Here is an 18,883-nt window from a genome sequence, read left to right as displayed (position 1 = left end):
AAAACCTTTTTATTTCATCAAGTCGGGCTGGCCTAATCTCTCCAATTGTGTATTTTAATTTCGATTTTTAATGGGGGATTTTAACTGTCGGGCAAATTTTTTAATTCATCTTTAAATTGTTTTTATATTTTGTATTTGATGTTTTTTACTTCTGGCTGTTCACCGCCCTGAGTCCTTTGGGAGAAGGGCAGTATATAAATTTAAATATTAAATTATTAAATTAATTAATTATTTGTGAAGATTTTTTAAAAAAATAACACGTTCTTCAATATATTTGTGTTTATACATTTCAAGGATTTCTAAATGGGTTTTATAAAGATTTATAAATGGGTTTTTTCTATCTTATGGGTAAGAGTTTGTTCTTGTCCAATAGCAGAGAGAAATTCAATGCATGCCTCCCTGAAAAGGGGAAATGTGCCAAGTTCATTGGCAAGTCCTTGGCAAAATTTCCAGGCATTTGACCAAGCTTGGCTCTAAGCTCATATTTCTTATAAAGCTCTCAGACACACAACCCTGCATGGCTAGATAACAATTCTTTATCGAATGCATGTATGACTGTATTCTTATAATCACCACAGTAGTATAGATTCTAGTGCTTCTTCCTTCCAGTCTTTCCATAATTTAATAGACTTTTTGCCCTGCATTTGGCTTTGAAACTAAGTGATGGTTGTTGGTATAACTGACATCTCTAGCCTGAGAAACTTATATTTTCAACTCCCATCCTAACATCCTCTTCATTCTTTACTCCATCCATTAGAACTATCTACAAGGATCAAAACCATCATCATCCCACTTCCTAACTTAGTACAGTAGAGATTTTCTTCCCATTACTCCATCTCCAAGGCAATAGGAGCCTATTGTTTCAGGGTCAGAGCAACAGGAATAATGGATACTTCCTCTCCTCTTCAGTCTCTGTAGCTTAGTCTTACATTTTCTGTGCTGCTGTAAACCTCCAAAAGCCTGATCAAAGTAGTGTGTGTGTGTGTGTGTGTGTGTGTGTTAAAATAAAACAATAGCTGAATTCTGTTCTTCAGCTAAAACTTACAGTTTCAGTCTGTCTCTCTGAGGCAATTTAATATCTTCCCTTTCAAAGGGTAAAGAGCCAATGAATAACTTTGTCTTTGCAGACTCTTTCAGTCATTGATCCATATTTTATCTCTTTCTTCTAAATCCTGCTTCTCCTGCAGCATCTCTGCAGCTGCCAAATTTCTTACTATGCAACAAGATAGCTAACTTGGGTTTACGATGAGATGGCAAAAGGCAAGACACATACGCACCGTCTGCTATCTCTTGTCTATTTAACTATTCCAATAAATCAAATACGTAAGTTATCCACTCTTAGAATGTACTGAATTTCAACTCACCTGAAACATCATATCAAATCACCTGAAACACCTGAATTATTCTTAAGTGTCAAATCAGTTATAAAATTCAGGAAAATTTCATCCCAAGGCTTCTGTAAGATTGGTAGAACTGCAGCAGACAGTAGATTTGCTGATTTAGGGTTTGACAACGCAATGAGTGTGACATGATGAGACATAATTTTTGATGGCTACTATGTCATGAGCCCCTCCTCCCCTAAAAATGTGGATTGCTTTAAGGAAGTTCTGTTGCCATCTGTCAGAGTTGAAAATGTCTTCCTTTTAGGAAAAAGAGCTGTTGTGGCGCAGTGGTTAGAATGCAGTACTGCAGGCTACTTCCTCTAATTGCCAACTGTCAACAGTTCAGCAGTTCAAATCTCACCAGCTCAAGGTTGACTCAGCCTTCCATCCTTCCTGGGTTGATAAAATGAGGACCCAGATTGTTGGGAGCAATATGCTGACTCTGTAAACTGCTTAGAGAGGGCTGTAAAGCGCTGTGAAGCAGTATGTCAGCAGTATGACAGTATATAAGTCTAAGGGCTATGGCTATCACCAGTCTTTGTGGTACCACTCTCCCTGCTCCAAGAAAAAGGGAAATGAAAAAGAGAAAGAAATCCCCAAGATCATCCATCCTAGCCTGCACATGTGGATGCTACTGTTGCAGAGCAGATTCATTCTATTAAGAAGGGAATTCTCTTTCTCTCTTCAGAATCTCCCACCTGGTAACAAATTATTAGAGGATCCCCAAAGTTATCTCAGTGGAGATTGGAGATTGGGAGAGGGTGATAAAGTAAAGATTGTTCTGATTTATATAATAAAAAACCAGGCTATAAATTCTGCATCCATGGAGCGTAAATGTTGTGGCCCGTCAGTGGCCTGTGCAGCTAGTAGCTGATTCTGACAGCGAGGATGCTGATGTGGTGCTGCGCCAGCAGCCTGTGCAGCTGGCACTCGAGTCAGACAATGAGGAGGCTGGAGAAGATGTGGTTCCAGAGGCGGGGATTCAGCCAGGGCCTTCAGAAGCTCCCATAAGTGAAGAGGAAGAAGAGGAGGAGCTCAATGCATGGGCACGCAGAGCTGCCAAAAGGCAGAGGTGGCTCCTTAGGAGGAGGTATCCTCGAGAGTAAGGCGTGGGACTAATTGGCCATTCCCTTAGCCTATTTAAGAAAGGAAGACGACTGAGGCAATTTGCAGGGAACAACTTTGTTCACTCTCCTTCACGTCCTGATTTTAGTTCTCTTATCAGTTTCCTACAAATTGCTTCTGGGCTTTCTGCCAACCATAGTAAGTTTAGGCTTATTTATTCTTTGGATTCTTGTAGGCTGTTAAGAAAGTTAATTAACAGCCTTTATTTGAAAAAGACTAATTTAATTTAGTACACTAAGGTTTGTACAGACTTTGTGCGTGCTGCGTTCTTTGGGGTCCATAGGTGGAGCAGAACAGTAAAGAATCAAAACGAGTAAAAAAAAGTGACAGTCTGAATTGGCCTTAGGAAACTTGTGAGAAGTGGGCAAGGGATTTAAGTTATCAGGATCAGTTTTAGATTTTATAGGATAACTCATTCCCTTGAAGAAGTGAAACAAAACCTGGAAAGCCTTCGTAATAGCTAGAAGTTCCTTGTTAAAACCAGGGTGGATAAAAATCAATGAATTTTTTAAAAAAATCAAAAAAATCGGATTTTTTTTATTTAAATCGGATTTTTTTGATTTAAATCGGATTTTTTTGATTTAAATCGGATTTTTTTGATTTTTATCAAATTTATTTTAATAAAAAACTTTGGGGGTAAAAATCTATTGTAAAATAGTTTTCTATTTAAGATACATAAATTTAGTTTATTCAGCATGAAATGGAGCTTAGTTATGTAGCATGAGGCTGTATATTCTGCAACACTGGGACTATCAGTGAGTCAACAGTGGGTCAAAGGAGTAGCAGAGATGATAGTTGCTCTTTAAAAATTATGATTTAAATCGAGTTGATTTAAATCAAGCCTTTTTACTAGTGATTTAAATCATGATTTAAATCATGATTTAAATTGTGATTTAAATCATGATTTAAATTGTGATTTAAATCAAATCCACCCTGGTTAAAACTATTTATTTCATTTGGCCAGTGGCAGTTAAATGTATTAAAGAATGCACAATGTAGTTGGTAACCTATAATCTGTTGAGAAAATTGAAGAAACACTTGCAGGCAAGGTATCCCATAAGGCACTTCAAGCTCAGGGATGCTGTGGAAAGAAGGTGCATGTGTGTATGAACACAGGGACCCAGTCTGGGGAAAGAAGTTGCAGGGTGCTGTCTGCAAGTGCAGGGAAGCTGGGGAAAGAGGATGCAGATGGGTGCAAACCAATGAAAGGGGAAGGAGGCTATATAGTGTGCAAGCACAAAGAAATGTTTGGGTGGGGGGAGACTGGCCAAACATCTTGTGACCTCCCCTGACAGCTTCCCCTTTGACTTTGCTTGTGGGAAGCTGACAGAGAAAGTCAGCAATAACTCACCAGGGATACTGCAACGGGTCATATGTGTGAGCTAGTTGCAAGTGCCCGAATTTTATTTACATAACTGTAGAAGTGCTGCAATGGCCTAAACTTCAAAGGCAGGTTGAAAGTCCCTTTGTTCAGTGTCATTGTAACTTGAAGAGTGCTGAACAATTGGTTGTAACTCCTGTCAAAGGAAATCAGACAAAAAAAAAGTGTGATGGGGAAATTATACTCTTTTTGCTGATCACATTTCAAACATACTAAGAAATTGTGGCTTGCTTGAAATTAGAAACAGAAGGGAAGAATTTTATGAGCCTGATTCTTCCTTGTGAGACAAAAAATCATAATGTAAAATAAATTAAAAACTGAGTTTTCATTTAAATTATCAATATATTTAAAGGGTTGTCAAGGTATTTACAGAATGTTGTCAAGGTTTGAAATAAGATAATAATTCAGTTAGAAAACTGAAAATATGAAGCATTAGACAGTTTAATGAACCTATGATTAAATTTATTCTAAATAATTGGATTCAACTTATAGTCTGAGTGATACAGTAGAACTACAGATACCCCATGTAAATCCCTGATCAAAAGAGAAAATGCATTCAATTTATTAATATAAATTTTAATGGAATGCTAACTGATTAGGGGGAAACACCATGATTTCAGCTTCCTTTTGTGAAAATATTTGGATAGACAGCAATTGAGATGTCTTCTGTTTGCCTGAGATAACAAGTCAATTTCAAGGTTAAGAAAATAAGCAACAAATACAATTGGCTAACTCTTTGCTGCGTTCAAGCTGATGTGTAAGCTTTACTAAAATTGGATTTTTCAAAATTATCTGTCTTAAACAACTACAAGGCCTCAAATTCAAAGAATACTTTACTGTAGTGGTGCTTAAAGCTGTCTCATGCATAGAATCGTAATTAAGCCCCACTCATGATTTTAGCTACAACAAAGGTGTGCATCCAGACTCCTTTAAACTGCTTCCGGATGCTGCCACACAACTTCTTTGGACTTTACTGAGGCTTCTGACCACATATTCTTGGCTCTGCTTCTTCTCTCCCGTGAGCCTGAATATATATTTCTCCAAAGGCTTCTCCCATTCCCCACTGCACTTTCTCAAGCTTCACTGCTTCTCTCTGTGTGTGTGTGTCTCCCTCACTTTCTCTCTCTCTTACTCTCCTTTGTCCTCTCTCTCTCTCTCTCTCTCTCTCTCTCTCTCTCTCTCTCTCTCTCTCTCACACACACACACACACACACACACAGAGAGAGAGAGAGAGAGAGAGAGAGAGAGAGAGAGAGAGAGAGAGACAATTACTACAGTGGCAGACTTCTGCTGGTATGGTTGGCTTTACTACTGTCTCACTGTAGTTGTACTACAATCAGCTTAGCCTTTCAGATCTTTTCTGTTAAGCTTCTTGAGTCTGCTATATTAGTTGCTTGGCGCACCAAAGTGGTGGGGGAGAAACCACTTTTCCTTTCCTCCCCTTTCTTCTTGGTTTGGCTCCCTCTCTAAGAGCTTAGCCTGTAACACAGAACAGACTGCTCTCCAGCAGCCTTGAGGAAACTTAACCTAGTTGGGCTTCCCTAGCACTATCTCTCTGAGTTGACACTTCTTTTTCTCTCAGTGTGGGCTGGCATCTGTCACTGCCAAGCCTTTCTGCAATCTGCAGCTTCCAAGATCTCTCAGTCTTTCTCCCCTTCCCTGCACAGAGAAGTTCTTCAGCCATGTAGAAAGCATATAGATACTTCTATCCACTCCTTTATTCTTTCTATGTTTTTTTTTCTATGTTTTTTTTTCTCTTCAGTTTTTCATCTTCTGTATTTCCCTATTCATTATTTGAGTCTAATAAGTAACAAGCTGCTGCTAAAGTGCCCATAATCCTCTATAAGGAATTATCCCTTTTCCATTGAAGGGGGTCCATTTTTTTCTCCATGGCCATTCTTTCATAGTATTTATTAAAAGAAGTAGCAGTGATTGTGTTCTTTGTTATATAGAATGACAGTTGGGAATATCAAAAGAAGCCAAAAGTTAGTTTAATATAGTGTTGGTTTTAGTGTTGGGATATTTAAGAAGAATGTGTGATTAAACAAGAAACAATGGGGCCAAGAATGTATGGATCCTTAATGAATTTGGACTGAATACAAAAATGAGCAACAAGTACAAAATACGTACATAGAGGTGGTTTGATAATTAAAAGACAATCAGGAATGAATTACTAAACAGATACTGTATATTGTATGATGGAAGAGTCATTTTAAGAAAATTATGGTTGGGTTGAACTGAGATTCTGAAAAATAATGAGAAGGTTTACAAGATGAGATGAGAAGGTTTAGAAGGATAACAGAGGTATGCATGAAGTAGAAAACATGTTCTGTTCCATGCACAGAATCAACAGAGCTTGGAGGTTTGGCCAGACCACTCTGGGTGGGTGTCCAGCCAAAAAAAAACCCCAGAATGCCTTGTATTTTTTCTGGCTGAAACAAATTTAGGATGTTTTAGAGAGTGAGTAGGGCAAAGTTGGAGCTCCTCTTCTTCATCCATACATGGCCTATATATGTTCCTGCTCCTGGCTGACAATCCCTCCCCCATCATTTTGTGCTTGCCTTTTCCTTAACTCTTTTTAGTAGCATGGTTCCTTCTGTTTTGATTGTATGCCTGGCTTGCCCAGTTCTCCCCATGATCTTCCTACACCTTCTTTTTCCTCACCTCTCATTAGCTATCCACTGTTGCTACTTCCACCGCCATGCGTATAAAATCCACCCATCCATTCTTCCCATCCTTTATCAACTTCTTTTCTTTTACCTCTTCTTAGCTGTGCATTGCAAAACACCATAATGCTATTGCTTGTAGCAATTATGTCCTGGATCTAGGTCCAACCTAGTTTTGTTGCTGAAACACACATTTCAGTCCAAGCATACGCTACTCCAAATTATCTATAAATAAATAGATAAATATACAAGGAGCTTTATAGTGAGTAAATGAGATAGGTATAAATAGATTTGGCCATGCTTCCTTTACTATTTTTAATCTCATTAAAAAAATAGCTTACTGTTTTTGATTAATTTTGGCACTTTGCATAATGTTAGTTATCCTGATAGTGAATAATATGATAATTTTCATATATGCGAAGACATACAATTCTAATTTCTTTTAAATTTATTTGTTTTCATTTTTATAAAACTAAATCAGAAAAACCCATGGTGGTTTACAGTACTCTGAAAAACCAATTCAAATGTATATGATAAACACCATTAAAATTATTTCAAATCAAGACGGTAAACAATAAAAGAAGTTGGTAATGCAACAATCCCAATAATTTTATGAACATAAATTCTAATAATAAATACTAGCAAATTGAGATAGTTTTAAAATAATTATTTATTTAATATACGGTACATTCCATTTCTAAAGGAATCATCCATGAACTATGTCTCAGGAGCACAAAAGGCATAGAAGGCTGGCCTTTTAAGATATCTTTGCATGGAAAAGCCAAGCAGGCCTCTCTCTAGGCAAATGAAAATGTACACCGGACTGAATGTACAATCAGTTCTGATTGTTTTCAAATAAAATGTATCTTGAAACGTTAATTCTTTATCTGAAGAAGTTCTTAGGATGGCATCACTTTTGCAATTTTGATGTAGGGGGAAAGAACATTCATTATTTCATTCATGAAAACAATCATGTTTCAAAAAGTTTTTTTTGGGGGGGTGCGTGCATTGGAAGCAGTGACTAAAAACAGTATGCGACATATAGGAAACATAGTGATACATTTCTGTATGAAAAATAATGTCTGTGAAACAAACATTGATAAAAATTTCTAGCACTGGAAAGTGCAGGGATTCCCAACAATTTAAAAAAAAATCCCATTAGGAACTAGAATGTAAGGTTAACTAAAATATGTTCCCCTTCTCATTGCAGGATGACGTAGCCTTGTGAGGATTTATCAGCTAAGCAGAAAATGAGCTTAACATCCTGGTTTTTGGTGAGCAGTGGAGGCACCCGTCATAGACTGCCACGAGAGATGATTTTTGTTGGACGAGATGACTGTGAGCTGATGTTGCAGGTAATTCTATCTGTTCTCCAGGCAGTAAATGTCGAAGGCTTGGATGTAATATACTAAATGCATACTACTTTCTGAGGAGTCTATTTTGAACTGTTAAGTAGTTTACTTTTCCCTATTTAGCCTCTAGCAATCATTTGAATCTCACAAATATTATAGCTCAGACATCTAAAGATTCTCATCCTGTGGCTCCCTCATTTCATTTTTTGCCCCATTGAGATCTGAAATAGAAGAATTGACAAAGTTAGAAAAAATGTAAAATTCTAGAATATTTTCTCAGTATTAATAAACAAAGTGCTGTGCTTTAAAAAGTATCATTAAATAGTGATGGATTCCATAAATCTAACCAAGTTTGTTGCATCACTAACATTCAGAAGGTTGCAGTGCTGTACAAAGTAGTTCATCATGCTACAACTGGCTTTGGAGAATCTTTGAACTAAAGTTGACAGTTAAGTATACAATGCTACTCTAAAAAGTTAGCTGTAAAACTTTAGATGTCAATTGAAATTGGAAAGCTTAAAATTGGGCTAACAAATTTGGTAACCTAGTAACATAATGCTTGATTTGCATGCATGGTCTGGTGATCTTACAAAGGATTGTAAAGGGCTGGTAAGAGGTAACAAGCAAGTTTAATAACTCCGAAACTGTTTGTCCTATATAGTTCAGCAGTTATTTCTCCATGTTATATTTTGATCAAATATCCAAGGTTTTTGTAGTCCATCGTGTATATTTTTATCCTATTTGGGGCCATTGTCATTACTAATAATACAACAATAGTTTCCACAAAATTGGCATTGATGAACCCTGACCCAAGATCACAAAGCATAGCTTCAAGCATATAAATTACTGGTAAGATCCAGATTTATATGAAAGGCTATGTTATAATGGAAGGAGATGGGGCAGAAAGCAGAAAGAATATCAAAAAAGGTAGAGATTAAATAGATAAAAGAAAAAGAAAAGACATTTGAAGAGATCAGAAAGTATTAGGACATTTTGAGATGGGGAATGTGTCCTGATATGAGGTGTGGCCGCCAAGATTGTGCCAAGCATTAGTATTTTCTTTGTTTTTCAACTCTTGTCATGAATAAAATAGTTTTAAATTTATACAGTTTGCTATTTTAGAATTGTGTAATATGAACATCATTTTATTTTTTCGTATAAATTATTGAGAGGTACTCATTACTTCCACATATTAATTCTGCACTCATTCACCAAATGGTAAATGATCTTTTCTCAGTTATTGCAAATAAGGTCCATTTTTCAAATCATTTGGTATTTACTAACCTCTGTATAGCAGCAGTATCAATTTAATATAGAATGTTACAAATAGTAATTACAAGTTTTTGAATGTATTATCTGTGCATGTGCATGACTGTGAAATACAACTGCGTGTGAATGGTCAAAACTAATGAGAAAGCTTCGTAGAGGTAAACATCCTGATGTTTTGGAATTCAACTCATACCTATCCAAGCTATCACCATTACAAAAAAGTAATGTGGAAGTTTTTATCCCAAAATATGTAGAAGACTCCTGATTGCTCATCCCTGATTTATTGTGACATCCAAATAAGGGTTCTTGTTTTGTTGATCCCAAATAATTAGGATTTATAAACCTATAACAATCCAATAAATATAATGCTAGACCTTAATAAAATTTATTTTTATTGCTTATAATGTACACAGCATACAGGTAATTTTTTTCATATGAAAATCTAAATTTTCCCAAAGATTATATATATATAACTGCTGCTACTTTTTTAGCATGTTACATTAATGAATATGAAGCCATTTTTTTTAAAAAAAAAAGTTTGTCCTCTTGTTGCATCAAATGAATTCTTACATTTCTGTTTGGAATTAATCATCTGCAGGGCCAACTCTATATATGTACTTCAACAGAATGTACTATTTCTAGCTTTTAGTAATAGTTGTTTACATATTACATTTATTTATATTATTTTTCTATAACAACATAGTTTGGGGAATAGAAGAAGGGACCTCTTATTAGCCTTTTCATTGTAATATCTAGTGATCATTATTTAAGGAATGCTACCCTTTAGCAGTTTTCTTGAATAACTAATCTAGGTTTCTATGAAAATACAGAGATAAAGAGAGATTTCAATTAGCTGTAAGTATTACTCTCCCATTCAAGTTTGGCCATTCACTTTTACTGGACTTCCTAATAGTCACCCAATATTATGCAAAAATCTCAAGTGCTAAAGCAGATGTTACATGTAGTGTTACTTGAAAAATTCCATTTGTACTTCATTTTAATGTTGATTCCAGGCTTCTTACACTTTAACAACTCTTCACAATGATGGTGTCGTGTATTTTGTAGTTATATAATAATTCAGTTTGAACTACTTTTTCTGAAATGATTATAGTAATTAATTTTTGCTACTTCAGATGTATAAATTAATATAGAAATTATGTCATCTGAATATTTCAGTCACGTAGTGTGGATAAGCAACATGCTGTTATCAATTATGATGCCTCTGCTGATGAACACTTGGTGAAAGATTTAGGCAGTCTAAATGGGGTAAGTTTATTTTGTTTTTATTCAGTCTAGCTCAGGAATGTCAAACTCAAGGCGGGGTACTTAGATCTGGCTTGTGGGGCTGCCATGGAAAGAGCAAAGGACCAGCCCGTAGTGCCTCTGCCAACAAAAATGGAGCTCATGAGGGCCCTCCCAAGCTTCATTTTCTCTGGCAGAGAGTTGCAGGAAGCCGACACAGCCGAAAATGGAGCTTGGGAGCCTGTTTTCGCTGGCAGAGTGCTCAGGCCACCACTGCCCCCCCCCCAACATGAATGATGTCGAACTGGCCATGCCCCCCTGGCCACATACACCCTGCCCCGCCCAAGGTCAAACACAATCCTGATGCAGTCCTCAATGAAATCAAGTTTGTCTAGATGGTTTAAAACAACTATTTTTAGCTGTCTGTTTGTTACGTCAGAGTCACTTTAGTGTAATGGTGAAGGCACTGTGCTAGAAACCAGGAGACCATGAGTTCTAGTCCTGCCGTAGGCACAGAGCGAGCTAGGTGACCCTGGGCCAGTCACTCTGTGAGAAAGAGGTGAAAGAAAACCATTTCTGAAAACCCTTGCCAAGAAAAGTGCAGGGACTAGTCTAGGCAATTGCCATGAGAACATGGACATGAACGCACAAAACAAAATAAAATAAATTGCTATGTAGCTATATGCAAATGTTTTTTTCCTTGTTACATAGTTGGAGTGTTTCCCATATTTGGGGTGATTTCCAGGTTTGGAGGTTATTTTAAGAGAATTTGAGAGTATCTTTTGAAGATATATGAAACTAAAATTGGTAGCATGTACTAGTTACTAACATATTAAACTTAAAAATAATTTGAAAACTAGTCAAATACCAGAAAATATTAGTATGTTTTGGTACCCATCAAGTTAAATTTTAAGCCCCATTACAAACTACTTAGAATGAAATTTTCCTCTTTTGTCCCAATGCCGGCATCCATTGCTAAGCCAAACTGGACGGGATAATGAGATGGAGAATAAATGGGAGCCCTGCTTTGTGAGGGAATAATGTAGAATTGCATAATGTAAAATTAGGCCTTCACTAAACAGTTACGTGCTCACTCTTTGCTTCATTCTGGAGCTTTCAGCAAAAGCTTTTTCTATCATTCAGTAATAAGTGTTTTAAAATATATCAGCAAAAAGCTAGAATGCATGTTTAAAAAAGAAAAACATCTTATAGTTAACCCACCATATGAGCCAGAATATAATAGACTGGAATTAAAGTGTTCATAACATTTCTGATTTAATATGAAAGTTCTATGGTTTAAACATTTAGGGTTTCTTATGAAGCTCATCCTGGTAGAATATTCACTGATATTACTTTAAATGTTGCAAATAAATATGAATAAAGTGAGGTACTTATTACAGAAGATAATTGACTTTCCTTCAGATGTGCTGATTTTGAGATATACTGAGATGTATTGCAATCCTTAAACATAGTTATGAAGTGATGTATGAACTTCGTAAAAGCAAAGATAGTTTGCAAGTATAGAGAGGCATAGTAAATGATGTTGCTATCAATAAAATTTAAGTGTATTTTCTATTTGTATTCCTATCTCATATTTAAATGGGGGGATGTTTATTAATTTCCCCCCACTCTTTGCATAATGTTACTTATCCTAACAAGAAATAATGTGATGTATGTATGGTACAAGTATGTATATTTTTATACAGTTGTTTTGTTTGGATAATCATATGCTGTGTTATGACTTTGTTACCAAAATAAGGAAAACATCAAGAAATATATTACTCTAATATTATTTATTTATTAGATTTATACCCTACCTTTCTCTTAAAATTCACCATGGGTTATGTGTTTTTCCAATTTTATTCCAGCAACAACATTCTTGCTTTCTTTTTTTTCCAGACTTTCGTGAATGATGTGCGGATTCCAGAACAGACATATATCATCCTAAAACTTGATGATAAACTGAGATTTGGATATGATATCCTTAACATAACAATAACACAACAATAGAAAAACATGTTTTGATAGAGAGAGAGAGAGAGAGAGAGAGAGAGAGAGAGAGAGAGAGAGAGAGAACGAGAACTTGCTAAGGCCAGTGTATATAAAGAGATGAATGTAATATTTTATTTGAAAAGTAGTGTAACAATAAGCAATATTGTAATTTGGAGAAGAACAGTGTGTGCTTGTGTCTGGAAAATTCCTGTCCCTTTTCCTACCCTTGGACAATGCCATATTTTGTCACTTGTAAATTATCTCCTCCCTGGAATGCCAAGTAACATGCGTCTTTCCCATCAAGCTCATTAGCATATAAATGATTATCATTTTGTCCTCCCTTCTTACACCTTTTTAACATAAGTTTTATACTGAAGGTTTTTTTATATACTGAAATGTTCTGCTCTACAGAAAAATATTTCCATATTTTTCTATTTTATAATTGCGCATATCCCTTTCAGATATGATATTTTAATTGTCTAATATAAGCTGGGAGGAGATATACAGCCCAATTGCAATAAATGAAAAGCAGAAGTGGGGATTGTTTACATATGAAATTAAGAGGGAGGGGGTAGGAGAAAGACTATGTGAATCAGAAAGGAAGCAATGGAGATGCTGCAGCAGACATGTTTCCCCAAACCACTATCCATGACTTTACACAGTTCTCAAGGACAAGCCTATCCGTGTTGCTTATATATTGAAACAGTAAACAATTGTAGTGTCTCAAAAACTTGTAGATTTGTAGCGTTTAAAAATAATTTGAACTTTCTGAAATAGTTGGACAAGAGTCACTAGTTTCCTTAGTGTGTCATACATACCAATCTTTTCACTGTAGTCAGAGGAGAGCTGAGAGTGCCTGAAGAAGCACTTAAGGTAAAAAACTAAATATATATGTACTTTGTTTCTTGCGCTGTGTTGTAGTTAAAGACTGACTCCCATTAAGTGACAGCCTCCATTTGTATGTGCTTGCCAGTGCTGTTGCTTTGAATGAGCAAAGGTTAAATGGATGTTTATGGAGAAATGGGCTCAGACTCAACCTGAGTGGCTGTGGCTTCTGGCGTCCCGATATAGTCAGCTGGTGCCATCGCTGACTATTGGGGGTGAATCTCTGCCCCCCACAGAGAGGGCTCGCAATCTGGGTGTCCTCCTGGATGCACGGCTGTCTTTAGAAGAGCATATGACGGCCGTGGCCAGGGGGGCTTTTTATCAGGTTCGCCTGATTCGCCAGTTTCAGCCCTTTCTGGACCGGGACGCCTTGCGCACGGTCACTCACGCCCTTGTCACCTCCCGGCTGGACTATTGTAATGCTCTCTACATGGGGCTCCCCTTGAAGAGCACTCGGAGGCTCCAGCTGGTCCAGAATGCGGCCACGCGGGTGGTTATGGGTGCAACCCGTTGTGCCCACGTGACACCCCTCCTGCGCGAGCTGCACTGGCTCCCAGTGGTCTTCCGGGTGCGATTCAAGGTGTTGGTTACCACCTTTAAAGCGCTCCATGGCATAGGACCCAGGTAACTTCGAGGCCGACTTCTGCCACCAACAGCCTCCCACCAGCCAGTTCGCTCCCACAGAGAGGGTCTCCTCAGGGTGCCATCAGCCAAGTTATGTTGGCTGGTGACACCCAGGGGGAAGGCCTTCTCTGTGGGAGCCCCTGCCCTGTGGAATGAACTGCCCCTGGAAATGCGTAAGATCTCTGACCTCCGTGTATTTCGCTGTGCCCTCAAGACCCTGTTGTTCCACCAGGCTGGGCTATCAATGTAATGATTTTTAAATTGGGTGTTTTAAATTTTGGGGTTTTAAATCTGAGACGAAATCATTTAATAATTTTAATTATTTTTAACTGATGTCTGTCTTTGTGCTTTTAATAGGCTGTACACCGCCCTGAGTCCTTTGGGAGAAGGGCGGTATAGAAATAAAATTATTATTATTATTATTATTATTATTATTATTATTATTATTATTATTATTATTATTATTATTTTGCCACCCTGCTAAAACGTAATTTGAATTGCTTAAATTGTAACAGTTTTACATATGGCTCCCAAATGGAAGTGTCACTTTGTAAGTTTTGAAGAATATACGGACATTTATAGCTAAATATGTTTACTAAAAATGGATCATCTGACAAATGAATTTATGCATTAGTATTTGAATCAAATATTAATCAGTTTTGTTATAGTGTATTAAACAACATGTTTTTATATGTCCTAATATTTTCTTGCTTTGTCTGGTTGATTTTGTATACTCTTCAGCATGAGAAGTTTACTAGTCAGCTACAATTATCTCAGAAATCCTCAGAGGTAGACGGTGCAAAACTAAGCAGTGGCAAAAGTGCAGAACCAAGAGTACCAGACAGCACTTTTGAAATTCATCACAAAGCAATTGATGCTCTCAAATCAGAAGAAAAATCAGCAGGTGAGGGATGAAATAAGTACTACAATCTTTAAGTATAGTGAATATTTATTTAATTGATTATTTCTATTAATATATTTGCCCATCACGAATACATGAATAAGTAGCTCACAACAATTAAAAAATCTAAAAACAATATAGTACAAAAACAATATAAAGCTACATTCATTTAATGTAATTCTCTTAACAACCATGGTAAAAATGGACATAAAATCGGGTCTGGTTGCGTGATGACTTGCTTAATGTCTGCAGCATTTAGCAAAAAATTCCATCCCAATTGTGGCCATAAGGATGATCTGTAAATAGCATTCAAGAGTTACTATGTATGAAAAATAATTTGTTATACTCTCAGCCAATTTATTAAAGGCACTTCAGATTCTTACATTTCTCTGCCACTTTCAGTAATGTGTGGTTTACAAAAATACAGGTATATTTGAGAATGTTTTCTTGCACTTTGAAATACTGCTATTTAAAGAAAGATAGAAGCCTTATAGGATCATAAATGAGACAGTGATTCAATGACAGTGTCAGGCTGATAGCCCTTGAAAGTAAGTGCATGAAGCATGAGTATTCTGTGCTAAATTACCAGTTTAGCATTCTCTCACAGCTAAAGAATTACATTAGCCTCTTTTCTGTAGCTGATAAGAAGTGATTAGCTAAGAAATGTAAAAGGGAGTAAAGAAACCCCTTATACCTGCATACCTAAGATAGGCTGTTTTGTATAAGCCTGGCAATTAGTCCTATGCAGATAAATATGGTCATCAGTTTTTGAGATATCATGCCTTTTAATATTGATGTGAAAATACTTGGAAGAGTTACTGCAACGTTTGATCTATGTGTCAATAAATAAAAGGCATGGGACTCAACTTCTTTTTTATTTCCTCAATTCTAAACAGTCTCTGGAAAGTCTACACAAATGCCCATTCTATATTGATTGTTCTAGTTACCAGTCTGATTTAGCATCCTGTTTAACTTCTACAGTGAAACCTTAATTTATTACATTGTTCAGGAGGAAGGAATGTTAATTAAACATGAATGCCCATTAAATTCAGAGATTCCTCCTTCCCCTTTTTTTACTTTTCTTCCTGGAGATCATCTACAGGCACTTCTGAAGACAGCTTGCTGGGGGAACAATAATTACTTTCTTCCCCCATTGTAAAGTTTGTCAGAACTTTTTCTCACACTGAAGAACGGTAGCAAAGATACTCTCATTCCATATAGGCAAATAAAATAAAACACTTTTCTAAAATACCATAGTATGCTTCTCTGGTTGATAAGATATAAATGGAAACAGAAAATTACATTATAACAAATCATTATATTCTATGAATTGGTATAAATTGTTGCTGTCTATTTCATTACAGTCTATGTTTACGGGTTTTTAATGCAATTTAACTTTTGTCCCAGAGCAAATATTTCATCCTGTAGCAGCTCTGAAATCCAGCAAGTTGCAATATAAACAATGTAAAAAAGGAGAAAGTCACTTAAAGTTCACTTGAAACTCAAGGCAATTGTTTAAATTGCATTGTGAGCAGCTACAGTATAAGCAAAGATACAATTTGTATAGCAAGACATAGATTACATAATGTCTTAAAGATACTTGAGTGAAAGAATCAGAGGATTTAAAATATATCTACACTTGTGACAGAACTATGTATACTATATTGTTACGTTGATTGTTTTATAGAAAAATGTTTTTCTGTTTATTTAGATCTTTCTGGAGTGCCTCGAGGTACACCATTATATGGGCAGCCATCTTGGTGGGGTGATGATGAGACTGAAGAGCAGAATGGCAGTAGACAAGATGGTAAACCTGAAGAGAAAGCACAAGAAACAGTAGTTTTAGGTGAGGTTATCCAGAAGGTAAATCCTCCTGTAACTTTTCCCCAGATCCTTTTCAGAAGTGGTAAGGTTTGTATGTATTGTATACTACTCTTCCTTCTAAGTTAATAATTTAAAATGAAAATTCTTGTATATTGGAACAATGTGGGTTCAGAGGAGAGAAGAAAAGGTCACAATATTGTAGATTATTAATTTCTGTATTATTCTGATAACATGTAGGAATGACTTTGGAACACAGGAAGAAGACCCACAACCTAGAAAGCAGCCTGATAAGAGGCAGCTCAGTCTGCAGGTTGTGGAAAGTATGGGAAGACTTCAAAAAGGATCCACCTTAGTTTTTGAGAAACTAAAAAGAGAGGAGGGGAAATTATGTGTTCGAGAATCTTTGTGATATAAATTTAGCACATATTTAATATAGTGTTAAGTGGGAGAGAAGCAAAAGAAAAAGGGGCTGAATCAATCTTTTGGCTCCAATTCACAGCTTGATGGATCAAGCTCATTTCAAGGAAATTCAGTACAAATGTTGAAGCATGAAAACAGCTTCATGGAGGAGCACTTAGAAGGTTTGCAGAATAGACTAGAAAGCAATATCAGGATTGATATCAAAGGAGAGGTTACAGAAGCATAAAGACTGGTGTTTTGATGGCTTAAGGCTTTTCTCTATCTCTGGCAGATTGTTGTTCAAGTACAGCTTAATGCTATTTAGAACAGCCCAATTGAAATCCAGTTAAAATGTTTGTGGCTATTTGCAGTGTTTCTATGGAACTGGAAACCAGCAAACCATACATTTTAGATCAAGAATAGTTTGGCAAAATTAGCATTAAAATATTTAGTTCTATGTGTTTATCAATTTGCTTACAAACAAAGGATGTGTTATAGGAAAAAGAGATATCTATTTATAACCTCAGAATGGGTGGAGTTATTAAACATGGAGATCTTGGTGCTCTCTGAACTTGGTCTTTTTCTTACAGACATTTCATAATCCAGCTAGGTAACATCATCAGTGCTAAAAGAGAGTGATTATAAAAATATAGCAAATTAACTTTTCAAAATTTTATTACTTCTATTTAGGATATGTAATCTTTTTTAGAACAAGGATTACATCTACCGTAGTGTTCAGGTCACATTCCTGGACAAAAGTGGAAGCAACTAGCAAAACTAAATTTTAATTTCAGTATAATTATTTATTAAAATTAACTTAAATAGTTTACTACCCATTTATTTAATAATTTACCCTTCTTTTATATTAAAACTTTGGCAGCTTGTTAGACTGAATACAAGGTTTTTGAGACATAGTATCATTTCTATTAAAAGAACAATATATTATTCATTTTCATTTCAAACTTTAGATATTGGATTGAGGTATTGTATGCATTTCAGAAATAAATACAAATACCAAAGTTGTTTTCCAGGAATATTCTGAAATTCTATTACAGATAACAAAATAGGTCTCTGATAATCTGAAAAATTGAGAGCTACTTCGGCAATCTCTACACAAAGCCGCACATAACTGATTTAAATGTTTTTAAAATAACTTTGATCAACCTATCTATCGAATCAGTAGAAATAAAAAAGGTAGTGCTTCGGATTTGTGGAACTGTTCACCAAACTGATTGAATGTACTGAAAGAAGACAGTGGGAAACCACTTCTATAGTGCCACCAAACGTGTTGGGAACCCATCACAAATTAAGACCCAAGATAATCTACTTTTGCATTGAATTACAATCATTGATCCTACCGGTTTATTTAATGATATGTCTATATTGAGTTTCAAAGAAAAAGACAACATTCTGAAAGTGATTATTTTTCTAGCAATTTTGCACCTTATCTTGATGCATAAATTTCTACTATAACAATATTTAAAAATATACATGAACTTATCAAAAACTTAAATAGATTTAGAAGTTATGCATGTGAAGAGGGAATGATCTTATTAATTGACAAATAGTTACTAGAAAGGAGACTGAGAACAGGAAGGCACAGACTATATTTCCAATGGAGAATTTTTTAAAACAATTTGAATGTATTGGAAATCATTTTTATTCTCTCCTACTTAATGGAATGTTGAAAAAAAATATGTAAGTGAGTTGGGAAATTCTCCAGTGCATTTGATCGCTAAGATTTTTTGGGGGAGCGGGGGTGTGGATATTTATTAAAATCTCGGGTAGCATTTCACTATATCTAGCTGTCTTGGAGTTAGGCAGCATCAGAATTGAATGAA

General features: G+C 36.0%; 1 protein-coding gene across 15 annotated transcripts in view; it reads left to right on the top strand.

The window, feature by feature from the left end:
• CEP170 (centrosomal protein 170) overlaps nucleotides 1-18,883 on the top strand; it is a 94,398-nt gene that overhangs the window by 16,870 nt on the left and 58,645 nt on the right. For all 15 annotated transcript variants that reach the window (XM_060692378.2, XM_087882987.1, XM_087882986.1 and 12 more), the window contains exons 2-7: nucleotides 7,765-7,909; nucleotides 10,352-10,441; nucleotides 12,317-12,398; nucleotides 13,227-13,282; nucleotides 14,660-14,822; nucleotides 16,531-16,665. In XM_060692378.2, the coding sequence (XP_060548361.2) occupies nucleotides 7,805-7,909; nucleotides 10,352-10,441; nucleotides 12,317-12,398; nucleotides 13,227-13,282; nucleotides 14,660-14,822; nucleotides 16,531-16,665 (631 nt within the window). In that variant the 5' untranslated portion in view covers nucleotides 7,765-7,804. The remainder of the gene's footprint in view (nucleotides 1-7,764; nucleotides 7,910-10,351; nucleotides 10,442-12,316; nucleotides 12,399-13,226; nucleotides 13,283-14,659; nucleotides 14,823-16,530; nucleotides 16,666-18,883) is intronic.

This window comes from Pantherophis guttatus, chromosome 1 (genome assembly GCF_059756535.1).
Source record: "Pantherophis guttatus breed Tessera chromosome 1, ASM5975653v1, whole genome shotgun sequence".
NCBI classification, from domain to species: Eukaryota; Metazoa; Chordata; class Lepidosauria; order Squamata; family Colubridae; genus Pantherophis; species Pantherophis guttatus.
The sequence above is the reverse complement of the archived record's forward strand: the minus strand, read 5'-3'. Positions and strand labels throughout refer to the sequence as shown.